Source organism: Erpetoichthys calabaricus, chromosome 10 (assembly GCF_900747795.2).
Source record: "Erpetoichthys calabaricus chromosome 10, fErpCal1.3, whole genome shotgun sequence".
In the NCBI taxonomy this organism is placed as follows: Eukaryota; Metazoa; Chordata; class Cladistia; order Polypteriformes; family Polypteridae; genus Erpetoichthys; species Erpetoichthys calabaricus.
This window is the reverse complement of record NC_041403.2, coordinates 146,918,293-146,942,599: the sequence shown is the minus strand read 5'-3', so window position 1 is coordinate 146,942,599 and position 24,307 is coordinate 146,918,293. Positions and strand designations below refer to the sequence as shown.

The following is a 24,307-nucleotide window of genomic DNA, read 5'->3' as shown; positions in this document are numbered from 1 at the left end:
ATATTGTATTTATACATTCAAAAAATATAGTTGAAAATTTGACACTATTGATCAATTTCATTTTCATAGTATTCTTAAAGTGTTATATTCTTACGCTGAGTAGACAATGCACAACACAAAGATGACAACTCCTGTGATGTTTTGAGAATCCATCCAGTGAAGTGAAGGTTTCTTGATATCATTATCTTCTTGGGTGGAATTTGCTGGCATAGTAGAAGGTGACTGTCCTATAATGCTAAGCAAACTTGGATTACATCTTTTATCTGTATAATTGAAAGAAAAAAAAATACATATAGACAGAATTTAGGTACTTTGTGAAAGACACACAAACTGTTGTTAATTTAAGAAAAATAAGAATTGGCATCATACAATCTAGCCTGTTTGCCTAATTTCTAAAGTGTTTTTTAAATGATTGTTATGATCAGTACATTGTTTCCAATGGAGAAATGTGGTTGTGGCAGGTATTTTTAAGTTTTTCAAATATTTTATGTTTAAGCAAAAAAGTACTTACCTGGTTCATTTGTCATGGCAGACCAGGTGAGATACACTGTATACATGGTGATGAAAGAGGACTGCAGTAAACCAGAATAAGATTGTTTTTCCTGTAAAGAGTAGTTTAACATACAGTTAGGTCCATAGATATTTGGACAGACACATCTTTTTTTCTAATTTTGGTTCTGTACATTACCACAATGAATTTTAAATGAAACAACTCAGATGCAGTTGAAGTGCAGACATTCAGCTTTAATTCAGTGGGGTGAACAAAACGATTGCATAAAAATGTGAGGCAACTAAAGCATTTTTTTAACACAATCCCTTCATTTCAGGGGCTCAAAAGTAATTGGACAAATTAAATAACTGGCAATAAAATGTTAATTTCTAATACTTGGTCGAAAACCCTTTGCTGGCAATGACAGCCTGAAGCCTTGAACTCATGGACATCACCAGATGCTGGGTTTCCTCCTTTTTAATGCTCTGCCAGGCCTTTACTGCAGCGGCTTTCAGTTGCTGTTTGTTTGTGGGCCTTTCTGTCTGAAGTTTAGTCTTCAACAAGTGAAATGCCTGCTCAGTTGGGTTAAGATCAGGGGACTGACTTGGCCATTCAAGAATTTTCCACTTCTTTGCTTTAATAAACTCCTGGGTTGCTTTGGGTCATTGTCCATCTGTATCATGAAAAGCCGCCCAATCAATTTGATTGCATTTAGCTGGATTTGAGCAGACATGTCTCTGAACACGGCAGAATTCATTCGGCTGCTTCTGTCCTGTGTCACATCATCAATAAACACTAGTGTCCCAGTGCCACTGGCAGCCATGCACGCCCAAGCCATCACACTGCCTACACCGTGTTTTATAGATGATGTGGTATGCTTTGGATAATAAGCTGTTCCACGCTTTCTCCATACTTTTTTCTTGCCGTCATTCTGGTAGAGGTTGATCTTGGTTTCATCTGTCCAAAGAATGTTTTTCCAGAACTGTGCTGGCATTTTTAGATGTTCTTTAGCAAAGTCCAATCTAGCCTTTCTATTCTTGAGGCTTATGAGTGGCTTGCACCTTGCAGTGCACCCTCTGTATTTACTTTCATGCAGTCTTCTCTTTATGGTAGACTTGGATATCGATACGCATACCCCCTGGAGAGTGTTGTTCACTTGGTTAGCTGTTGTGAAGGGGTTTCTCTTCACCATGGAAATGATTCTGCGATCATCCACAACTATTGTCTTCCGTGGACGTCCAGGTCTTTTTGTGTTGCTGAGTTCACCAGTGCTTGCTTTCTTTCTCAGGATGTACCAAACTGTAGATTTTGCCACTCGTAATATTGTAGCAGTTTCTCAGATGGGTTTTTTCTGTTTTCGCAGCTTAAGGATGGCTTCTTTCACCCGCATGGAGAGCTCCTTTGACCGCATGTTGTCTGTTCACAGCAAAATCTTCCACATGCAAGCACCACACCTCAAATCAACTCCAGGCCTTTTATCTGCTTAATTGATAATGACATAACGACGGACTTGCCCACACCTGCCCATGAAATAGCCTTTGAGTCAATTGTCCAATTACTTTTGAGCCCCTGAAATGAAGGGATTGTGTTCAAAAAATGCTTTAGTTGCCTCACATTTTTATGCAATCGTTTTGTTCACCCCACTGAATTAAAGCTGAAAGTCTGCACTTCAACTGCATCTGAGTTGTTTCATTTAAAATTCATTGTGGTAATGAACAGAACCAAAATTAGAAAAAAGTTGTCTCTGTCCAAATATTTATGGACCTAACTGTATAATCATTAAAAACAATTGGCCTTCTTATTATAATAGTCACATGTATCATAAGCATTGATCTACATTACTGAAGGACACTGTCACATTGTAACTGTTGACTGTAATCTAAATTTTAAATCGCATATTAATCAGATCACTAGGACAGCATTTTTTCACTTAAGAAACATAGCAAAACTTAGACCTCTTATATCATTGAAAGATGCAGAGAAATTACTTCACGCGTTTGTTTTCAGTCGACTAGATTACTGTAACGCAATCCTCTCAGGAATACCCAAAAAAAACATAAATCGTTTGCAACTAGTGCAGAATGCAGCTGCTAGAATCCTTACCAGGAAAAGAAAATCCGAGCACATCTCTCCAGTTTTGATGTCACTACACTGGTTACCTGTGTCATTCAGGATTGACTTTAAAATTTTGCTTATGGTTTATAAAGCCTTAAATAATCTCGCCCCATCCTATATATCGGAATGTCTGTCGTCTTATATTCCAAATCACAACCTCAGATCCTCAAATGAGTGTCTCCTTAGAATTCCAAGAGTAAAACTTAAAAGAAGTGGTGAGGCGGCCTTCTGCTGTTATGTACCTAAAATCTGGAATAGCTTACCAGTAGGAATTCGCCAGGCTAATACAGTGGAGCACTTTTAAAAAACTGCTGAAAACACATTACTTTAACATGGCCTTCTCATAACTTCACTGTAATTTAATCCTGATACTCTGTATATCCAATTCATTATAATAACCATTCATGGTGGCTCTAAAATCTGTACTAACCCCTACTCTCTCTTCTGTTTCCTTTTCCGGTGTCCTTTTCATGGTGGCTTGCGCCACCACCATCTACTCAAAGTACCATGATGTTCCAAAAATGATGGATGGATTAAAAGCCAGAAGTCTGTATGACCATCAGCATCAAGTGACTCCGTGAGAACCCCAACTACAAAGAGGACTATTTCATTTATGTTAGGTAGAATGCCCAGAGGGGACTGGGCAGTCTCGTGGCCTGGAACCCCTACAGATTTTATTTTTTTCTCCAGCTTTCTGGAGTTTTTTTTTTTTTTTTTTTCTGTCCACCTTGGCCATTGGACCTTACTCCTTTTCTGTGTTAACTAATGTTGCCTTATTTTAATTTCTTATTTTGTCTTTTATTTTTCTTTTCTTCATTATGTAAAGCACTTTGAGCTACTTTTTGTATGAAAATGTGCTATATAAATAAATGTTGTTGTTGTTGTTGTACATATTCATTAACTGTCATGTAATGAATGCAATATATAGTAAAACCGTGGGAAAGCAAAACAGATAATAAATTCTAAAATATACACATAGCATAATATACAGGTGTGCTTGAGGGCTGTGCAGGCAACGTAGCCCTCAATGGACTGAGTTTGGTAGATAGGTTCTAGAAACATTTCAGTCTATTTCAGGGTTGTGAGGGCCAAAGGCTGTCTCACTAGGATTGGGCAAAAAGCTGAAAATAGACTAGGACTCTCTCACTAATACACACACTTAAACATACTACACACACTTAAACATACAAACACACAAATCTCATGTTTACAAACAGTGGCAACTTGCAATTGCCAATTAACCACCTAAATAAAAACAACAAACAAAAACAGTAATTTCTTTTTGGCTTGAGCATGTCTGCCCAAGGTAATGTTCATGAAATGAGATTTGAAAAGCTATTCAGCTATGATAAATATTAGTGTATAACATAAGTGAAAGGTAACCTTTATTACATTGACTGACCATTATGGATATCGGGTGAATATGGCACTCTGAAAATCTGGTCACACTATAATTTACCATCAAAGCCAGAAACTGAGACCATTGTGTAGCATATGTACCCAAGCATAAAGCTCATCCACATTTACTTAATGCCAGCTTTGTCTCATCATTATTAGGGAGAGATCAGGAAACGGGGGGAAAAAACCCTTTCACAAATACATACATACGATTCCACAATGTTTGAAGTGGAACCAAATAAATGCCTGTGCTTTCCTTTTTGTCTGCTTCTTGGTCCTCCTTATAATGCTGTTCAAAATTTAACATAAGTTTCTAATCAAACGGTTCTCCTCAGAGTTTCAACCATGCTGTTACAAGTACAGTACATTTCATCGAAGAGTTGGATCACCTTAGAGTCTTGTGAATGCTGTTCTAAATATACTGCGACAATGTTGGCCTTGGCTGAGCAATGCTTGCGGCGCTGGTACTTTTCAATTATTTATCAGGACGCATACCCTGAAATCGGGACTCTGCCTCTCAACGGGACATCTGGCGGTTTATTGTGAGATAAATACTGAATAAATGTTTATTTAATCTGCGCCTAATGGCTGACATGCCACATTGAACTTCATTCATATCTAGATAACTTTTTGTTTTTCTTGCTAGCAGTTTATAAATTTTTACGGTTAGGAAGATAATTTAAATTTACCTGTTATGACTTGAAGCATTGAGAGGAGTGAAATGCTGATACCCCAGTTGTGTAACTGCTACCAAAGTAAACTCGAAAAGAGTAAAACAATTTGTAGTTCAAGTCCCGCAGAATATTTCTCTGTTTTAAGGTAGGCGAGTTTACATATTTGCCAATGACTTTCAATTGGAGATGTTCAAATTTCAAAACTTTGCAGAGCGCTACCTGTTTTGAGATATATCAACAAAAAATTGAACTATATTCACAAATGATTTTGAAGATATGTGCAACATTTCAACAAAATTGATCAATGGGGTCTGGGTTGTTTCATGTGGACAGGCATACATGGCTATTGCAAAAGATGTTGCTCTCATTATAATATGAGAACACAAAAAAATGAAGCAAACAACATATTGAAGTTCAAATTAACTGTAATCTAAGCATTTACATTTAATAAATTACTGCCAACATTGGTTTTAATATGGGTCAAGTATGAATTTTGACATTCAATTTTAACAATCTAGATTAACACCCTTGTTACTACTGTATTTAATGTAACTTTAAATTTCCAAAAGATGCGTAGCCACATTCCAGCTGTAAATATAATTTTATTTCCTTATCAATAAATTAGTGTTGGCTAATTTAAAAAAAAAAAACTTTCATGAGTGAACTTTACGAGTCACACTATGGAGCTCAGTGTTTCAGAGAGACAGCCTCTTTTCAACCTTGCAAACCTGAAATAGATTAAGTACATTTAAAATAAATGGATATAGTCTCTCTTGGAGAGGTTAGAAGTGTGATGGTTCAGTCACTTAAAACTATGCAGAATACACCATATACAAAGCAACTATAAATAATTTGTAGACCTGAATGCATTTCTTCTTTTGATAAAAATATGTCTCACAACTTGTTTGAAATAGTTTTTAATTTGACTTTTGATCAGAAGAAACAAACCTAAACACTCTTTTTAACTTAAGAAGAAAAATCCTGTAACCTCACAACTCTAAATGTTACTAATACAACTGCTTCTGTACATTCCTGTTTATGAAATGCTTTCCTTAATATGATTCAGTACTGCATTTCATTTGACTATTGGGTGTTCTTATTTAGTGCACACTAGATTATACAGTAGTCTGTATTCCTGTTATATATTAACCCAATAATATTTGTAATATATTGTCTTTTTAGTGAGCTGGAACAGCATGTTGGAGAAAAATCTCTCTTTTTAAATAAACATCTTTTCATCAATTTATTATTTTAATGAACATGCTTATTTAATTCAGGGTTGCAGAGAGACGGATCATATTCCAGTAAAATTATACCCAATGCCAGAACTCATCCCGAATATCCACTGCAAACCACACTTGTGCATAAAAATGGGGGAACACTAAGAAATGTACATTTTTAGATATTTTATGCCTGGACTAGTTGAACTCGCAGACAAAATGGTCCTGAAATAAAAGGGAATGTCCATGAGCATAATGATCAAGTGGATTATGGGAAATCGCTGTTCATTCTGTTCCATTGTTAGTTAGGTTCATTGATTTTTTTTTTTCTATTTTGAAAACGTGCTTTTGTATTTTTTCCTATTTCAAAAGGTGTGTAATGCGGGCTTGTTGATTGATTTAAAGAACTTAATGGTGTTATGCAGGTGCTTTCAAAAATATAACTATGTGCATGGATTAAAAAAAAAAAAAAAAAAAACCAGTAGTATAATTATTCAGAAATTGACCAAGTGCATTATGCGTTTTGTGGATTATGTCAAATAGAACATCAAGTAGTGATAAGCAAAACAGCTGATGGTCCTTTTGGTTATGCTGCGTTTAGCATGCAATTCTGAAATAGAGAAGCTCACCGAAAGGAGGTTTTTTTTTTTGATAGAGAGAATGATACAGCTCTGTAAGGAATTGGTAACACTGCATAAGCCACTTTTGGACGCATACATTTTTCAGAAAACGGTCCAGATTAAAACAAACAACAGTAGAACAACTTTGGGTAGGTGGATTTTATGCATCTTAAATAACTTTCTTCTTGGATGAATTTCATGAATTTGACTAACCAAGAAATGGAATAGTTTAGTAATTCATTTTGCAAACTGAAATTCTAAGTTCTCCTGCAGAATCAGTTTCGCTGAAATTGCTGGCACATCACCATAGGATAATAGCTTGGGCATGGGCCTGTGTGGTCCCCCAAGTTCCATGTTCAATGCCAAGAACGATGAAGAAGATCAGCTAGCCTGTGTTACGCAGTTCTCCATCAGTGTCAGCCCATTTCTTTTAATGTCAGGTATGTGGTGTGAATGCATGTTTAAGCAGGTGATGCAGGCACCTCTTACAAAACACAGCATTCCCAGGCACTCTGTTAAGATGTGTGCAATGGAGTTCTGTTGCAGAGGTTGCTTTTGTATCAGACATGAAGCAGGATCACTTGGCTGTAGTTGATGTGTCAGCATTGTTGCATTTTGTGTACCATTGGCCTTTCCTGTCAGTTGTGTGTGGGGATGTGCATCTTGTGTTGAACCTTTAAATTGTGGCTGTGGGCCACACCTAGAATTCATAGGTTGCCTTTGTGTCAGACCTGGGGTGTGATCAGTTAGATGTATGTACTGGTATAAGCTATGCATAACGCCTCGCAGCAGTAGTGTCTTCTATCAGTGCTGTGAGCATCTGGGTTGTCATTGTTAATGTCAACTTTATTTATACAGGTGCTGGTCATAAAATTTGAATATCATGACAAAGTTGATTTATTTCAGTAATTCCATTCAAAAACTGAAACTTGTATATTAGATTCATTCATTACACACAGACTGATGTATTTCAAATGTTTATTTCTTTTAATGTTGATGATTATAACTGACAACTAATGAAAGTCCCAAATTCAGTATCTCGGAAAATTAGAATATCAATTAAGACCAATGCAAAAAAAGGATTTTTAGAAATGTTGGCCAACTGAAAGGTATGAACATGAAAAGTATGAGCATGTACAACACTCAATATTTAGTTGGGGCTCCTTTGGCCTGGATTACTGCAGCAATGCAGCGTGGCATGGAGTTGATCAGTCTGTGGCACTGCTCAGGTATTATGAGAGCCCATGTTGCTCTGATAGTGGCCTTCAGCTCTTCTGAATTGTTAGGTATGGCGTATTGCATCTTCCTCTTCACAATACCCCATAGATTTTCTATGGGGTTAAGGTCAGGCGAGTTTGCTGGCCAATCAAGAACAGAGATACCATATTCCTTAAACCAGGTACTGGTAGCTTTGGCACTGTGTGCAGGTGCCAGGTCCTGTTGGAAAATGAAATCTGCATCTCCATAAATTTCGTCAGCAGCAGGAAGCATGAAGTGCTCTAAAACTTCCTGGTAGACGGCTGTGTTGACCTTGGACCTCAGAAAACACAATGGACCAACACCAGCAGATGACATGGCACCCCAAACCATCACTGACTGTGGAAACTTTACACTGGACCTCACGCAACGTGGATTCTGTGCCTCTCCTCTCTTCCTCCAGACTCTGGGACCTTGATTTCCAAAGGAAATGCAAAATTTACTTTCATCAGAAAGCAGCAGTCCAGTCCTTTTTGTCTTTAGCCCAGGCGAGACGAGACGCTTCTGACGCTGTCTCTTGTTCAAGAGTGGCTTGACACAAGGAATGCAACAGTTGAAACCCATGTCTTGCATACGTCTGTGTGTGGTGGTTCTTGAAGCACTGACTCCAGCTGCAGTCCACTCTTTGTGAATCTCCCCCACATTTTTGAATAGGTTTTGTTTCACAATCCTCTCCAGGGTGCCGTTATCCCTATTGCTTGTACACTTTTTTCTACCACATCTTGTCCTTCCCTTCGCCTCTCTATTAATGTGCTTGGACACAGAGCTCTGTGAACAGCCAGCCTCTTTAGCAATGACCTTTTGTGTCTTGCCCTCCTTGTGTAAGGTGTCAATGGTCGTCTTTTGGACAACTGTCAAGTCAGCAGTCTTCCCCATGATTGTGTAGCCTACAGAACTAGACTGAGAGACCATTTAAAGGCTTTTGCAGGTGTTTTGAGTTAATTAGATGATTAGAGTGTGGCACCAGGTGTCTTCAATATTGAACCTTTTCACAATATTCTAATTTTTCAAGATACTGAATTTGGGACTTTTATTAGTTGTCAGTTATAATCATCAACATTAAAAGAAAGAAACATTTGAAATACATCAGTCTGTGTGTAATGAGTGAATCTAATATACAAGTTTCACTTTTTGAATGGAATTACTGAAATAAATCAACTTTGTCATAATATTCTAATTTTACGACCAGCACCTGTATAGCACATTTAAAACATCGGAATGCTGTGGCCAAAGTGCTTTACAATAATAGAATTAAAGAAAAACACACAATTGACATGAATAACAAATAGAAATAAAATAAATGAATTAAATAAATAGAAGTAATGTTACATAATCACAATGAGGAAACCATCAGTATTACTGAAGGTCACGGAATGCAAGTGAATAGAAATGAGTCTTTAATATTGTTTTAAACAGTTCAATTGTAGACGACTCCTTTATGTGATGAGGTAAAGAGTTCCACAGGCGAGGAGCAGCAGCTGCAAAAGCCCTGTCCTCCTTAGTTTTTACACTTGGTACGAGGGACAACAAGAGACAACTGACCAGAAGATCTAAGCACTCTAGATGGCTGGTGTAAAACACACAATTCAGATAAATAGGCAGGAGCAAGCCCATGTAAAGATTTAAAAACTAGCAACAAGTTTTTAAAATCAATTCAAAAACTGACAGGCAGCCAGTGTAAAGAAGCTAATATTGGAGAAACAGAGTCATACTTTCTTGCCCCAACCAGAAAGCGAGCGGCAGCATTCTGGACCAACTGTAACCTGCGTATCAGGGATTTGCTAATCCCAGAATACAGCGAGTTGCAGAAATCAAGGCGAGAAAAGATAAAAGCATGAGTAGCTTTCTCAAGATCCCTAGAAGATAAAAAGGGCTTGATCTTACCTAATAGACGAAGCTGGAAAAAGCAACTCTTGACTACAGAATTAACTTGTTTCTCAAAAGAGAGGTTACTGTCAAAGATAACACATGTACAGTATGTTGCACATCAGCAGGATGTGTTGCAGTGCATATCCTGTCAGACCACATACCCAGAAATGTACTGTAGAGGCTGTGCCAGCAATGAATTTGAATAAAAGCCCCATTTTAATCCTGTTGTGCCCTGATTGCTCAATTAATGGGTCAGGTCGTGTGTATCACAGTGTAAGATGTTGATTTAGACCAAAATCAAGCTTCAAAAGCCTGGGGTGTGAGACAGACAGACAACACCTATGATTTTATATTATGTAATCATTTCAGAATACAGTTGGAATATATATAATCTAAAAATTACCTGCACTTTAGGTAAAACTGAGATGATAGATGCTGCAATGCAAAAAATGAAGTTGAAGACGATGAAGCACTTATTTCGGATGCAACCTTCTGGAGTGGTGTAATATATCCACAGAACCACAACTCCAGCAATGGAGATGCCATAGCATATCATCGTCACACATATTAATACTGGAATCAAAAAATAAATTTTTCATTTAGTGTTAGAAAGGGAACTGTCCTGAAATATATTCTCAGCTACCAAAGACAGCAAACAATTTAAAATTTTTATTACTATAAATAAGGTTTATCACAATGACTAACAGAATTTAAAATGAGCACATTAATATATGGTTTCTTTGGTGGAAACTCCTCTTGGCTAATAATCAGAAGTCAGAACCATCACCTTCAGTCTCTGTTTAAAAGGCTACAATGATGACGTTGCAGAAGGGATTTAAGGGAAATAAAATACAGTAGGTGGCAGACACCCTGATTTCAGAGTTCTAATATATAATGTATGATTATTCCTGGAAGGAGAATTATTTTATGTACATAATTGTTTCTGGTACCCATATAGAAAAGTGTATTCTTAAAATTGATAATATACACGCATGAGAAAAGAATTATAACAATATGAGAAAATAAGTATTGTATTTCACTATGCATTAGAAATATTAGAGTTATGATTGAAAAGGCTTATGCCTATATATATTTTTTATTATCCTGTGAAAGCTGGAAACCACCAATATTTTATAAGCTAAAAGGTCAGACATGTGAACATGCCTTCCCCGTTTCCCACAGGCAGAGCACAGTCCTGCAAGTACAATACCACACAATAGTAATTCTTTTCTCTTCCTTTTCTCCACCACTCCTCTCTGGCAAGCTTTGTTTCCCTCCTTCCGACTCTGGCTCCTGGAGTGGTGACTGCTGGCTTCTTTTATAATGCCCCCAGAAGTGCTCCAGGTGCTTGTTGACCTACTTCTGGCAGCACTTCGAGGTGTGGCAGAAAACCCACCCAAGAGGGCTCAGCTGCTGTTGCAGCACCCCTGAATCCCAACATGGCTGTACATAATTCCAACTACTATGAAGCCCTACGGAAATCCGAGGCACCACTGCAACCCATGAAGGCTGCCATCTAACGCCCCGGGGGAGGTACTGTTCTATCCATGCTTGCTCCCATGAAGAGGCGTCCCATCCGGACAAGGACCCCGGCCGTCAGTGACAACCTGTATACCTTGGAATCAGGTTAAATAAATCATGAGAAGAGTATGGCACTTCTATAACCCTTTAGCATCTTGTACTCGTAGGCTCACAAGGTTTTATAAATTGTTTTAAATAAGCAATGATATTCTTAAGGATGCAGCTGGCTTGAACGTATCCAAGAGTGCCATAAGATCACCATATAACAAAGGGACCTTATACTGATTTTTGTCCATCTGCTTTAAAATATGCTGGAACTTTTGCTAGACTGTAGCCTCTGACATTGATTCTAAGCACCATAAATAGTCCCCATTATAAAGGTTGAGAACCATCCTGCTTTACCTTTTAAGAATATCTGCTTCCTAAGAATACATTTATATATTTATAGCATTCTAAAACACAGCTGTAAGTCTGCCTAAAGCAGACTATCCACAACAACTGAGTGACAGTATAAGAAGAAGAAGTGAGGGAAGCCACCAAGAGACCTAAGAGAAATCTGATGGCGTGAAGCCCAGATGCTTCAAAGTCACAGCTTTATGGAAGAGTGGCAAAGAGAAAGCCACTCATAAAAAAAGCACATGGCATTTTGGCTAGTGTTTGCCAGAAATCACATGGAAGAATCTAAAGTCATCTGTAACAAGGTTCTATGTACTTGTTGAGAACAAAACTGAGTTATCTGTCCATCAGGCTAAGTGCCATGTATGGCACAAGTCAAACACACATTATCAAAAACACACCATTCCCACAGTGAAGTATGGTGGTGGCAGTAATCATACTGTGGGGATGCCTCTCAGCAGTAGGCCCTGGAAGACTTATGAGGGTACCGTGTAAAATTAATGCAGTAAAATATAAAGAAATTCAGGAAGAAAACCTGGTGCAGTAAGATAGAAATTTGTAACCTTCTGAGAAAATGTGTCTTTTTCAGCAAGACAACGACCCAAGCATAAAGCCGAAGCTATAAAGAATGGCTTCAAAACAACAATGTTAATATTCAGGAGAGGCTGAGTCCAGATCTCAACCCAAATGAGAATTTGTAGCTGCACTTGAAAAGCCCGTTCACCCACGATTCCCATGTAAGTTTTGTAAAGAAGAATGAGGAAAATCTGCAGTGTCCAGATGTGTAAAGCTGACAGAGACCTATTGGCATAAAAGGTGTACCTACTAAATACTGACTTGACAGGGGTGAATACTTACTTACAATGCTTACCTATGGGTGAATGCAATCACTTATTTTGCTCTTCTGCAGTGATAAATGTGTGAGGCAGAATCCATCTGACTAGATTAAGACTATTTCTATCAGGGAGTTGTTTCTGGGTATTCCAGATCTTGCTATGGCTTCAACAGTCCCTTATTAACCAGTTTCTTATTGATGCTTTTAAAATAGAAATTCCAAGCTGGTAGATGCCAGATAACTTACTATGGTTATCTCTTGGTCTGTAAGAGACAGTTGTTTTTATTTTTAAGTTCTCAGTCAGGTTCTTGTAGAAACCAGAGTGGCTGATAACAGGTTCAATATTTGAGAGGTAAGTGTAGTCTGAGTATGTTTTCAAATATGGAATGTTCTTCATCGGTTTTCATTTCAAAGGCTAACATGTCAATTAAGATTTGAGACCTTAAAATGTAATGAATCCTCTGAAAAGGTGATCAGACTTTTGCACTTGCCAAATTCATAATTTATACTCTCTTTTGTGAACTTCAATACTCAGGTACATACCTGCTTTCCAAAGCTTAGAATTTCCATCTTCCACTTTCTGAACCCAGGATGTATTCAAGTTGTGAGCAAAGGTCACCAAGAAGTACAACTGAATTAAGATATATAAGACAGCACCAGCTACGCCAAAACCAAACCAAACTAGGAAGACAAAAGTGCATTTACATAATTAATTTTAATATTTTTTATTTCACCAAAGAAAAAAATAACTAAAATTCAACTAATATGGTGTGGTAATGTAGAGCTAACACTGTTTGGAAAGCTCTTGATAAAAGTCATTAACAAAATTTACTACACCTGTTTGCTAACACAGTAAACTTTTTTTATGCAGTGTATTTCCTATGTACTGTATGTCATTGCAGTATATTAAGATTGCGACCAAACGGGACAAATATGTATATTTATAGATGAAAACATTCTTTTGTTAGTGTTTAAACAATGTGATATTAATGAAATGTATTTATAAAATAAGCCAGCTATATGCATTAAAGTATTGGCTATCAAAAAGAAAAAAGGGAATATTTGACCCATTTTGTTAAATATCTTATTTGGCATTCTAGGATTCACAACACCCCACCCAAAATATAAATATATCCTGTGGAAGCTATGTGTAAATAAAGAATCTGTTTGGAAAAAGAGCAATGGAAATTTAAACAAATACAATTACTTACATTACACATGTACTTGTATTTTTATGGTTTTAAGTCTAGTACACATGGTTAAGTCAATTTCAACACACAGATTCAATAATTACAATACAGTAATTAATTTTTATCTTGCCCATTTCTTTTAAAGTCAAGGCAGCCACAAAAGCATACTCTGTCAGCAGTATATTTATTGGAAAAGATAGTATATAGTATACAGTACACAATACAGTTCTTTATATCTCCATAACCCATCATTATTCAGTGACTTCAGTTTTTGCAAGTTAGACAGTTAAGTGTTAAGAAATGTACCTTGAGTAAAATGTCCATCTGGGATGAAAAAAGCACCTACTAACAGGCTAATAACTGCAGCAATCTTAATACACCAGAACCTGAAAAATAAATTACCAATAATCAGTCCTATGAAGGTCATAATGGTCTCTATATTTCAGTATTAATAAAGTTCAGAAACTCAGAATAGAAAACTCTATCTCGCACTTATGAAATTGAATATCTACAAAAAATTTGCAAGAAAATTAGGCTATATAGTTTTGATCACACTGAAATATATTATCTTCTAAGACAAAACTTTCATTTCCAAATGCATAACAAGGACAGAGTAAAAAAGAAAAATACAACAATGCACTAAGCGAGAAAAAATCTCTCTCTGGTAACAACGAGTTTTATAATGTAGCACAGAATGGCACTGCTTCCATTTGTTTTCACGATTAAAACATTCCTGTCACCTCTTAGGCTGGTGAAATTAAGTGAAATTAACTCTATGACTGGACACTTATTATGGAATTCACATCAGCCAAAGTGAGCAGCTAAAAACATGTTTGTTGAACTAGTAAGACGAGTAAAGTCAATTGCTAGTATATTCTTCACTCTCAGGTGCCTGTTTCATGACCAGGAAAATATTTGTGAATATTATAATATGTGTTATAACTCAGTCTTAAGCCAGACTTTGTTTATTTATATTACTTTTATGAAACGTTATGTTTTTAAGACAAGATTTAAGATTACACTCACTCATAAGACTGAAGACAAAAAAGATAAATTTAAAACATCAACCATAATTCTTCAGAATTTAAATCTACATCAGATATCTATAATAAATATGTAATAATGGCCTCTGTAAAGGAGTCTACAAGCAAATCAATGCCAAACTATTATGGATTTTTTAGACTGATGTCATGTGCAAGCACCACATGTATAACAAAATAAAATTCTTACTTGCATGTCTCGGGAACATTGAAAATTGTAAAATACCAACAAGACACACACACACAAATATATCTATCTATCTCTCTCTATATATTATTGTAAATATATACAGTACTGTGCAGAAGTTTTAGGCAGGTGTAAAAAAATGCTGTAAACAAAGAATGCTTTCAAAAATGGAAGTGTTAATCATTTATTTTCATCAATCAATAAAATGCAGTGAATGAACAAAAGAAAAATCTAAATCAAATCAATATTTGGTGTGATCACCCTTTGCCTTCAAAACCGCATCAATTCTTCTAGGTACACTTGCACAGTTTTTGAAGGAACTCGGCTGGTAGGTTGTTCCAAACATCTTGGAGAATTAACCACAGATTTTCTGTGGATGTAGGCTTCCTCACATCCTTCTGTCTCTTCATGTAATCCCAGACACACTCGATGATGTTGAGATCAGGGCTCTGTGGGGGCCATACCATCACTTCCAGGACTTCTTGTTCTTCTTTACGCTGAAGACAGTTCTTAATGACTTTGGCTGTATGTTTGGGGTCGTTGTCCTGCTGTAGAATAAATTTGGGGCCAATCATATGCCTCCCTGATGGTATTGCATGATGGATAAGTATCTGCCTGTATTTCTCAGCATTGAGAACACCATTAATCCTGACCAAATCTCCAACTCCATTTACAGAAATGCAGCCCCAAACGTTCAAAGAACCTCCACCATGCTTCACTGTTGCCTGCAGACACTCATTATTGTACCGCTCTCCAGCCCTTCGACGAACAAACTGCCTTCTGCTACAGCCAAATATTTCAAATTTTGACTCATCAGTCCAGAGCACCTGCTGCCATTTTTCTGCACCCCAGTTCCTATGTTTTCATGCATACTTGAGTCGCTTGGCCTTGTTTCCACGTCGGAGGTATGGCTTTTTGGCTGCAACTCTTCCATGAAGACCACTTCTGGCCAGACTTCTCCGGACAGTAGATGGGTGTACCTGGGTCCCACTGGTTTCTGCCAGTTCTGAGCTGATGGCACTGCTGGACATCTTCCGATTTCAAAGGGTAATAAGCTTGATGTGTCTTTCATCTTGGCCGACCACTGCATCTACAATCCTCAACGTTGCCCGTTTCTTTGTGCTTCTTCAAAAGAGCTTGAACAGCACATCTTGAAACCCCAGTCTGCTTTGAAATCTTTGTCTGGAAGAGACCTTGCTGATGCAGTAGAACTACCTTGTGTCTTGTTGCTGTGCTCAATCTTACCATGACATGACACTGTCTTACACAGCCTCACCTTGGTAGCAGAGTTTGGCTGTTCCTCACCCAGTTTTAAGCCTCCTACACAGCTGTTTCTGTTTCAGTTAATGACTGTGTTTCAACTTACGTGTGACATTGATGATCATTAGCACCTGTTTGGTAGAATTGGTTGATCATACACCTGACTAGAATCCTACAAAATCCCTGACTTTGTGCAAGTGTACCTATAAGAATTGATGCTGGTTTGAAGGCAAAAAGAAGTAACATCAAATATTGATTTGATTTAGATTTTTCTTTTGTTCGCTCACTTTGCATTTTGTAAATTGATAACAATAAATCATTTATATTTCTGAAAGAATTCTTTGTTTACAGCATTTTCTCACACCTGCCTAAAACTTTTGCACAGTACTGTGTATTATATTATATTATATTATATTATATATATATATATATATATATATATATATTGAAAAAGAAATTACACCCTCTTTCAATTCAAAGTTTTTACGTATCATGACATAATAAAAGAAAATCTGGTACTTGACAGGTCTTAAAATTAGATAAATGCAACCTCAGATGAACAACAACAAAGGACATATTACATTGTGTCATTTACTTACCAAAAACTAAGCAGTGTTTTAAAAAAATTAAGTACACCCTTACTGCTTCCATAGGACTTAAGAGAGTAAGTAGCAGCCAGGTGCTGCTAATCAAATGCACTTTAGTTGTTCATCGGCAAGTGTGACCACCTCAATAAAAGCAGAGGTTTTGGCAGTTTGCTGGTTTGGAGAATTCAGGTGTTTGTTAACACAATGCCAAGGAGGAAGTCCATCAGCAATCATCTCAGAGAAGCAATTGTTGCTGCCCATCAATCTGGGAAGGGTTATAAGGCCATTTCCAAACATTTAGAAATGCATTATTCTACAGTGAGAAAGACTATTCACAGTGGAAAACATTCACAATCTTCCCAGGAGTGGACAGCTCAACAAATTAATCCTAAGGCCAGAACAGTAGCATAGGCATACATTTGTTGGTGAATGGGCATATATGAAACTAGGTGGGCGAATGAGGATAAACTGAAAAATTGATTGGGCAGGTGGGCGATCGCTCATCCACACCCACCTTTGGCTACGTTACTGGGTCAGACCGTGCAATGCTCAGTGAAATTGCAAAAAACCCAAGAGCTACCATTCATGACAGTACAGTTAGAAAAATGCTGAGCAAGTATGGCATGTTTGGAAGGGTTGCCAGGAGAAAGCCTCTTCTCTCTAAAAAGAACATAGCAGCATGGCTTAGTTTTGAAAAGTTGCATCTGAACAAACCACAAGACTTCTGGAACAATGTCTTTTGGACAGATGAGACAAAAGTGGAGATGTCTGGCCATGATGCACAGTGCCATGTTTGGCGAAGACCAAATACAGCATATCAAAACAACCACTTCATACCAAATGTCAGGCAGAGACGTAAAGATTTGGGCTTGTATTGCAATTACAGGACCTGGGCACCTTGCAGTCATTGAGTCGACCACAAACCCCTCTGTATACTAAAGTATTCTGAAGTCAAATATGAGGCCATCTGTCTGACAGCTAAAGCTTCGCTGAAACTGGGTCATGCAACAGGATAAAGATCCTCAACACTAGCAAATCTACAACAGAATGGCTGAAGAAGAAAACAAAACAAGGTGTTGCAGTGGCCCAGTCAAGTCTAGATCTCAATCTGATTGAAATGCTATGGAAGGACCATAACAAAGCTGTGCATAAACAAATGCCCACTAATGTCAATGAACTGAAGCAACACTGTAAAGAAGAGTGGGACAAAATTCCTCCACAACAATTCCTCCTGTGAGAGATAATAGTCATACAGAAAACGATTACAAGTTATTACTGTAAGCTATTGAATCACAGGATGCATTTAGTTTTCCATACATGGCTTCTCCATTTTGCTTTAATTTATGTTTAATAAATAATGACATGGTGGAATCTGTTGTGTGTTTGTTTTACACCTGAGGTTAGATTTAAATAATTTTAGAACCTGGTAAGGACCAGATGTTCTTTTATTATGTTCTAATACATAAAACCATATAATTATGAGGGTGTACTTTCTTTTTCACATGACCATACACAAACACACACACATACACACTCTGAAACAATGTTAACAATGTTTCTTACAATATTCATTACGAGTGGCTGTTCAGTAACCTTATGACCTGTGGCCAAAAACTGTATACTGCCAGAAAAAATTAGTGTCAGAAAAGAAAAGGACAGTGAAAAGGGGAAGGAAAGTGTATAGTCAGGAAACTGACATAAGCCAGTAATCAGAAAGACAGACCTCAGAGAGACAACAAAGCCAAAATAAAAATTGAGGAATGCAAGTCAAAAGGAGCACAAGGCCATAAAACGGAGAACTGTAAGTACAAAGCAAAAAATATAAATTATCATTGCTTTTAGAAATTCAGATGATCTTGGGAACATAGCAGGGTTTTTAAATACTGTCGCAGTAAGAGACATCAGAATGGTTTGCCTTCCAGTAAATGTTCCATAGCAACATTTGATTGCATTTAGACAAGTAAGAGTTCAACATGGTGTCACACCGTGTCTACAGAAAGGTGACCACCAATTAACTAATTCTGTGACTTCTAAAACTACTTGGCAGCCCTACTGATGATTTAGGTGTATCATTTTAAAAGGGATGGATACTTCTATGATTAGTTATTTTGTTTTTTGCATTTGAAATTAATTTAGATCACTTTGCAGACACCTGTTTCAATGTTGCATAATAATAAAATAGGAAAAGTTCCAAGGAGGCGATTACTTTTTATTGGGACTCTGTATATATCTTATTGAAATGGCTTTGTTCCTAATTCCTTCATGGTAGGTATCCATTACTATTTTAATAAGAATCACGTACCAATGTTAAGCTGCTCCATCTAGAGTTATAGGAAAACTTTAATCTTATAAATGAAATCTTATTTAAAAAATACAGTCCTTATAATAAATTTCAGTCTGTCTTTCACACTGGTCACAACACAGAAACTGCTTTTGCTTGGGTTATAAATGAATAGACACTGTTAGGATGCTTTCAGACTTAAATGGAGTTTTTGGTACTACTGCTCATTACCTATACTGCCCTGATACTTTATTTGGTCTATAATGGGGCACTGTTTGTTTTTAACTTTTACTTCATGTTTATTAAATAATTTTCAAATTATGAGGAACTTTGAAGACAATACTCATACTTTGTTGTTAAACACGGTACCCCCTTCAAAATTTAGTTCTGGGACCACTCCTCTGTTGCTTATATGATGCCATCTAGGGCATTTTTTGATTCAATTATTTCATTTGAAATACTATATTACAGCAATGTTCAAATATGACAATCACATTTTTGTTGTTTTTTTTTTTATTACGAAATGGTATGTTTAAACAATCGAGGAAACACTTTAGTTTAATCAGCTGGTCATGTGTGTACAGTCAAAACATTATGGAAAGAATTTAAGAAGTGGTGCTTCTCTTATGAATGAGCTAGCTCTAGCATTGATTCTCTAAAATTGGTTTGGATATGAAACATTGACCTCGAACAAACTAATGTAAAATGCTATTTTTTTTTTTTTTTTTACAAAAAGACAATAGCAGTTAAAGTTGGCAGCACATCCAATTTATTTTTGCACTTAAAACAGCAAATCCCAGCAGAATGAAACTAGTGTGAAAAAGCAGGTAAAGCCTGTCCCCAGCTGACAGCTTGCCCTGCTTAAGGCACGTTCCTCATGTTATGTTAGACAGCGTGATTATGTTAGAGACAGAGCTTGTCTGGTATGGATGATTATTTATGCCAAAATTAAACGCAATGGGCGGCACGGTGGCGCAGTGGGTAGCACTGCTGCCTCACAGTTAGGAGAGCCAGGTTTGCTTCCCGGGTCCTCCCTGCATGGAGTTTGTATGTTCTTCCCGTGTCTGTGTGGGTTTCCTCCCACAGTCCAAAGACATGCAGGTTAGGTGCACAGGCGATTCTAAATTGTCCCTAGTGTGTTCTTGGTGTGTGGGTGTGTGTGTGTTTGCGCTGCGGTGGGCTAGCGCCCTGCCCGGGGTTTTCCTGCCTTGAGCCCTGTGTTGGCTGGGATTGGCTCCAGCAGACCCCCGTAACCCTGTAGTTAGGATATAGCTGGTTGGATAATGGATGGATGGATGGATGGATGGATAAAATGCAATCCAACGTGTTAACTATGTTGAAATGCAATACATATATACTGTAAGTGACCATTTAACCATTTAATTTTGGCATGGTTTTATTGTGTCATAATTAAAAACACATCAACAAAATGATCGATTTTTTTTTCCTCCACTATGACACACAATATTCGTTTCAGTTTAAAATACAATACAAAAGCATATTTCATTTTAATTCATATCAATTTGCTTAGGGGCAGATCCGTGTGTGTTGCATTTCAATTCAAGACTACACTTGCTTAATTTAACATGTATAAAAAGAAAACAATTTTAGACAACATATGAGAACACTTTTTCAGGGAGACCTAAAGCATACTGTACATTCGCTGTATCAGTTACCACTCCACCATACTGACTAAATGTGAATAAAGAAATGTTTAGAAGTGATACACCTCTTTCCCAAATTGTTGATGCTGATTGGTTGTATGAGGAGGAGTAAAAGGCACATGCCGAGAGTCACCATTAAAGAAGGAAATTATAAAACCGGATAGGAAATGAGAAAGGCACCTCATAAATAATGACAGAGTCTGAGAAGCAGGCTGTACAGGACCGTGTTCAAGAAAGGAAGCACACTGGTGAGGACAGGTTCAGAGACATGCAAATACAGAGCAAGGGCGCTGAAGGTACATGCAGTGCATGAATTAACAAATTTTTATATTAGCTGTTGTGGACGCTGAAGTCGGACAAAACAATGGGTGACTAAAACCAATTTAAAATAAAAAGCAATTTCTTTATTCTTGGTGAGTTAATGAGACTGAGAGACTGCCCAACCAAGCTCAGTGCAACTGATTTGGGATCAGACAGACTGCTTAAAAAGAAAAAAATTCCTCTCTTTTTTACCTAGGTTGTTCACTAGCCAAAGAGAGAAAAAAAAAACAGCAGTTCATTTTGAGGTCATACCTAGATTGCTGTAAGTTACGGTTACATCCTGATTTATTACATACAGGAGTATACCAAAATAAAGAGTTATCAGGCACTCACATTCCTAAGAAATACACCCTTCTCAGTATACACATTGTAGAAGAAGAATGTTCTCCTCAGCACCATGTATTTTGTGTGTTTAGTAAATTAGAATTTTTATAATAACTATTTTTCTAACTTGCCAGTGAGAGACGCTTTGGCTTATGAACTAACAAAAAAATGTTATTCCAGGGTTCAGGAGAAATAGTGTCCACATGAATAAAATCTAAGCTGTTTCTTGTTTTCCCTTTCTCAGAGTGAATGTTTCAGGGACAAGGTCACAAGGCCGCAGAAAGTACATGTAGTTTATGCAAAGGCGTCTCTCCTGTGCTTAGCTTTGAGAACACAGATAATGCTTAGCTCAACAGACATATTGTTTAACTTTACTGTTTTGATAAGGATGTTCTTTCTGTCTTATTAATCATGAGATGCTGAAGTATAAAAAACCCCTCCTGGCTTTTGATCAGGGTTCAATTGAGCTTTGCGGCAATAAGTTATGCTCTTTTGAATCTCTACTTACTGTGACTCCGAATGAATAAACACGAGAATTGAGAAATATTATCTGCCTGTTTTTCAGTGTGCCTTTTTCGTCCACAACATACAAGACCAATTTAAGCAGTTTCTTATAGCTCATTACATTAGTTAAAGTGAGATTACATTCTTATAGCTTTAATATCTTCATTAGATTATATTTGTTTGGTTAGATTAATAATCCTTATTTATTAATTCATAAGTGACATGTTTTCTCATATTTTTAAGCAAGAATTCAGAAAATGATCACATTGATTTATAATATCACAGGGTGTTCTGTTACTATCAAGAGGTCAGAATTTTCTAATAAAAGAATGCAAGTTAATCACATAATTCTGTGCACAAGCTTAATTCTTTTTCTACCTAAATGAAGAACAAATTCATATAGAAGTAATAAATCATAGAGCTCTCTGCAGCATGATTAATACAAAATACAGTCAAAGTCGAAGTGAACTATATTGTCATCTCAACCATCTCATCTGTCTCAACCATACAAGTATACAGATAGACGAAATTACGAAGCTCTGGGTCCACAGTGTAACAACATGACGTGCAATAAATAAATTAAAAATAGAATTAAAATTTAAAAATTAAAAGTTAAAACACAAACAAGACAAGACATTGTGCAAAGATAGGGCAAAGAAGTAGCAGCAATATTGATGTGTAAGATATGTAATATAATAAATTATAGATAATACAGAAATTATCAGTGTATGATAATAGTTGTTTAAGACGTGTGTAAACAATGACAGGTCAGAATGTTTCACAGCAGAAGGATAACAAGAGTGTCAAAATACTTAAAGGTCAGTATGAGATTTTCAGTTCTTTACTACATACACACTCGTCTTTGCAGGAAAGTGGCTCGCATGTATAAAAGTTCTGTTTTTAGCGGTGGTTAAGGCCGTGTGGAAGGTCCCAGGGTGCAGCCTGGTGTTAAGGAGTCTAACAGCTTGAGGGTTAAAAACTCTCCTGCATCCTTGCAGATCTGGCTTTGATGCTGCAGTATCTTCTCTTGGATGGCAGAAGTGTGAAAAGTCCATGTGAGGGGTGTAAGGGGTCCTGCACAATGCTGCAGGCCTTGCGGACACTGCATTTGTAAAATATGTCCTGTAGTGAAGGGAGAGGCACCCCAATAATGGTAACTACTTATAATCATTACAGTTAATAATGTTTTTCTTCTTTCTCACTGTCTTTGAAAGGTACTGAGGATAGTGTTTAAATAAATATTGAAATCGTCCATAAGTTAAAAATTTTTTTTAAAAAAAATCAAGGTTTTATTTGCCATATCACCCAGCCCTACATCATATATAGTTTTGAAAGACCATATTCATTTTCATTCATTATTACCTTCTTGTAAATATTTTGGATGTTACATTCTTGCTGTTCTCCTTAACCGATAACAAGCATAATGCTTTTTCAGATGTTGTCCTCCTCTGTTTGTTTTTAATTCCTCTCACCTGACTATGGCAGCCCTGGGATGGCAGCTTAGTAGTTCTCCTGTCCATCCTTCAATGGTAAACCCTGCTTTCATTCAAGTATTTGCACTTTTCTAAATGAGAAATAATAGTACTGTCTGGAAAAACCTGGTTTGCACCTGGCTTTTTACAAGTGACTACAGATTTGTGTTAATAATGGGTGATTTGTCATCAATACAATGTCGGTAACACAAACTTCAGTATATACAATAAACTGAGGGAATATTTTGTGCATGTACTTTATTCAAACAGATACAGTATTTACATATAAGCATATCTTAGTAATAACCGATATGCTTTCTAAATGCACTGAATCTGGCTTAGTGACTATTATAAAAGTCCTTTATAAGAGAATTATTCCAGAATATGGTATTCCCCTGCATTTGACTAATAGTAGACAATCACATACTGTATTGCAGGAAAGATAATTCAGGACATATGCAAAGGTCTGTGCATGAAGCACTTTCATCATGCATACCATCTTAAATTAGCCAGCTTAGTGAACAGTAACATTAATAAAAAAACATGACTGAACACTGTCCAGGTACTGGACTGTAAAGACCCAAGGCCTTACTTTGTTTTGATGTCTTTATTGTTTTGATGCCTGCTAGAATGTCTGGAATGTGGCCTTGGTAAGCTCTGCTTACTGTGAGAAAGAAATGTACATGCACTCACATTCTGAGAATATGCATAAATATTGTATTTCCCTTACAAGATTAGCTAGCTCTTTTTATTCCATGATAGAAGCTGCCCTTCCTTCTGTATTCCTTTCCTCGAGATGTCCATGCCTACACCTAAGTACAAAAGGAGGCCCTAGTGGAGAGGCCATTTCTAGATCCTGCTGACTGCATCCTAGGACTGTGCGATGTCTTAGAAGTTCACATTGTTATTTCAAAACACTGCAGATGTACGATACCTTTCTCTTGGACCTCAGAGGACATGAAGAAATGCTTGGGAATTATGAATAATTAGCTGTTTTACATGTGTACCTCAGCAAGTGTCAATAATGAGGGGGGCTTAATGAGCCGCAAGTATTTTAACCTGGAATGACAGAGTTAGTAACG

The 24,307-nt window shown here is 37.0% G+C and overlaps 1 protein-coding gene across 2 annotated transcripts in view; it reads right to left on the bottom strand.

The window, feature by feature from the left end:
* Positions 1–24,307, bottom strand: part of LOC114659521 (serine incorporator 3-like) — a 113,404-nt gene that overhangs the window by 29,569 nt on the left and 59,528 nt on the right. For both annotated transcript variants that reach the window (XM_028812051.2, XM_028812052.2), the window contains exons 4-8: positions 13,892–13,971; positions 12,939–13,076; positions 10,047–10,216; positions 512–602; positions 95–263 (exon numbers count right to left, since the gene is read on the bottom strand). In XM_028812051.2, coding sequence (XP_028667884.2) covers positions 95–263; positions 512–602; positions 10,047–10,216; positions 12,939–13,076; positions 13,892–13,971 — 648 coding nt within the window. The remainder of the gene's footprint in view (positions 1–94; positions 264–511; positions 603–10,046; positions 10,217–12,938; positions 13,077–13,891; positions 13,972–24,307) is intronic.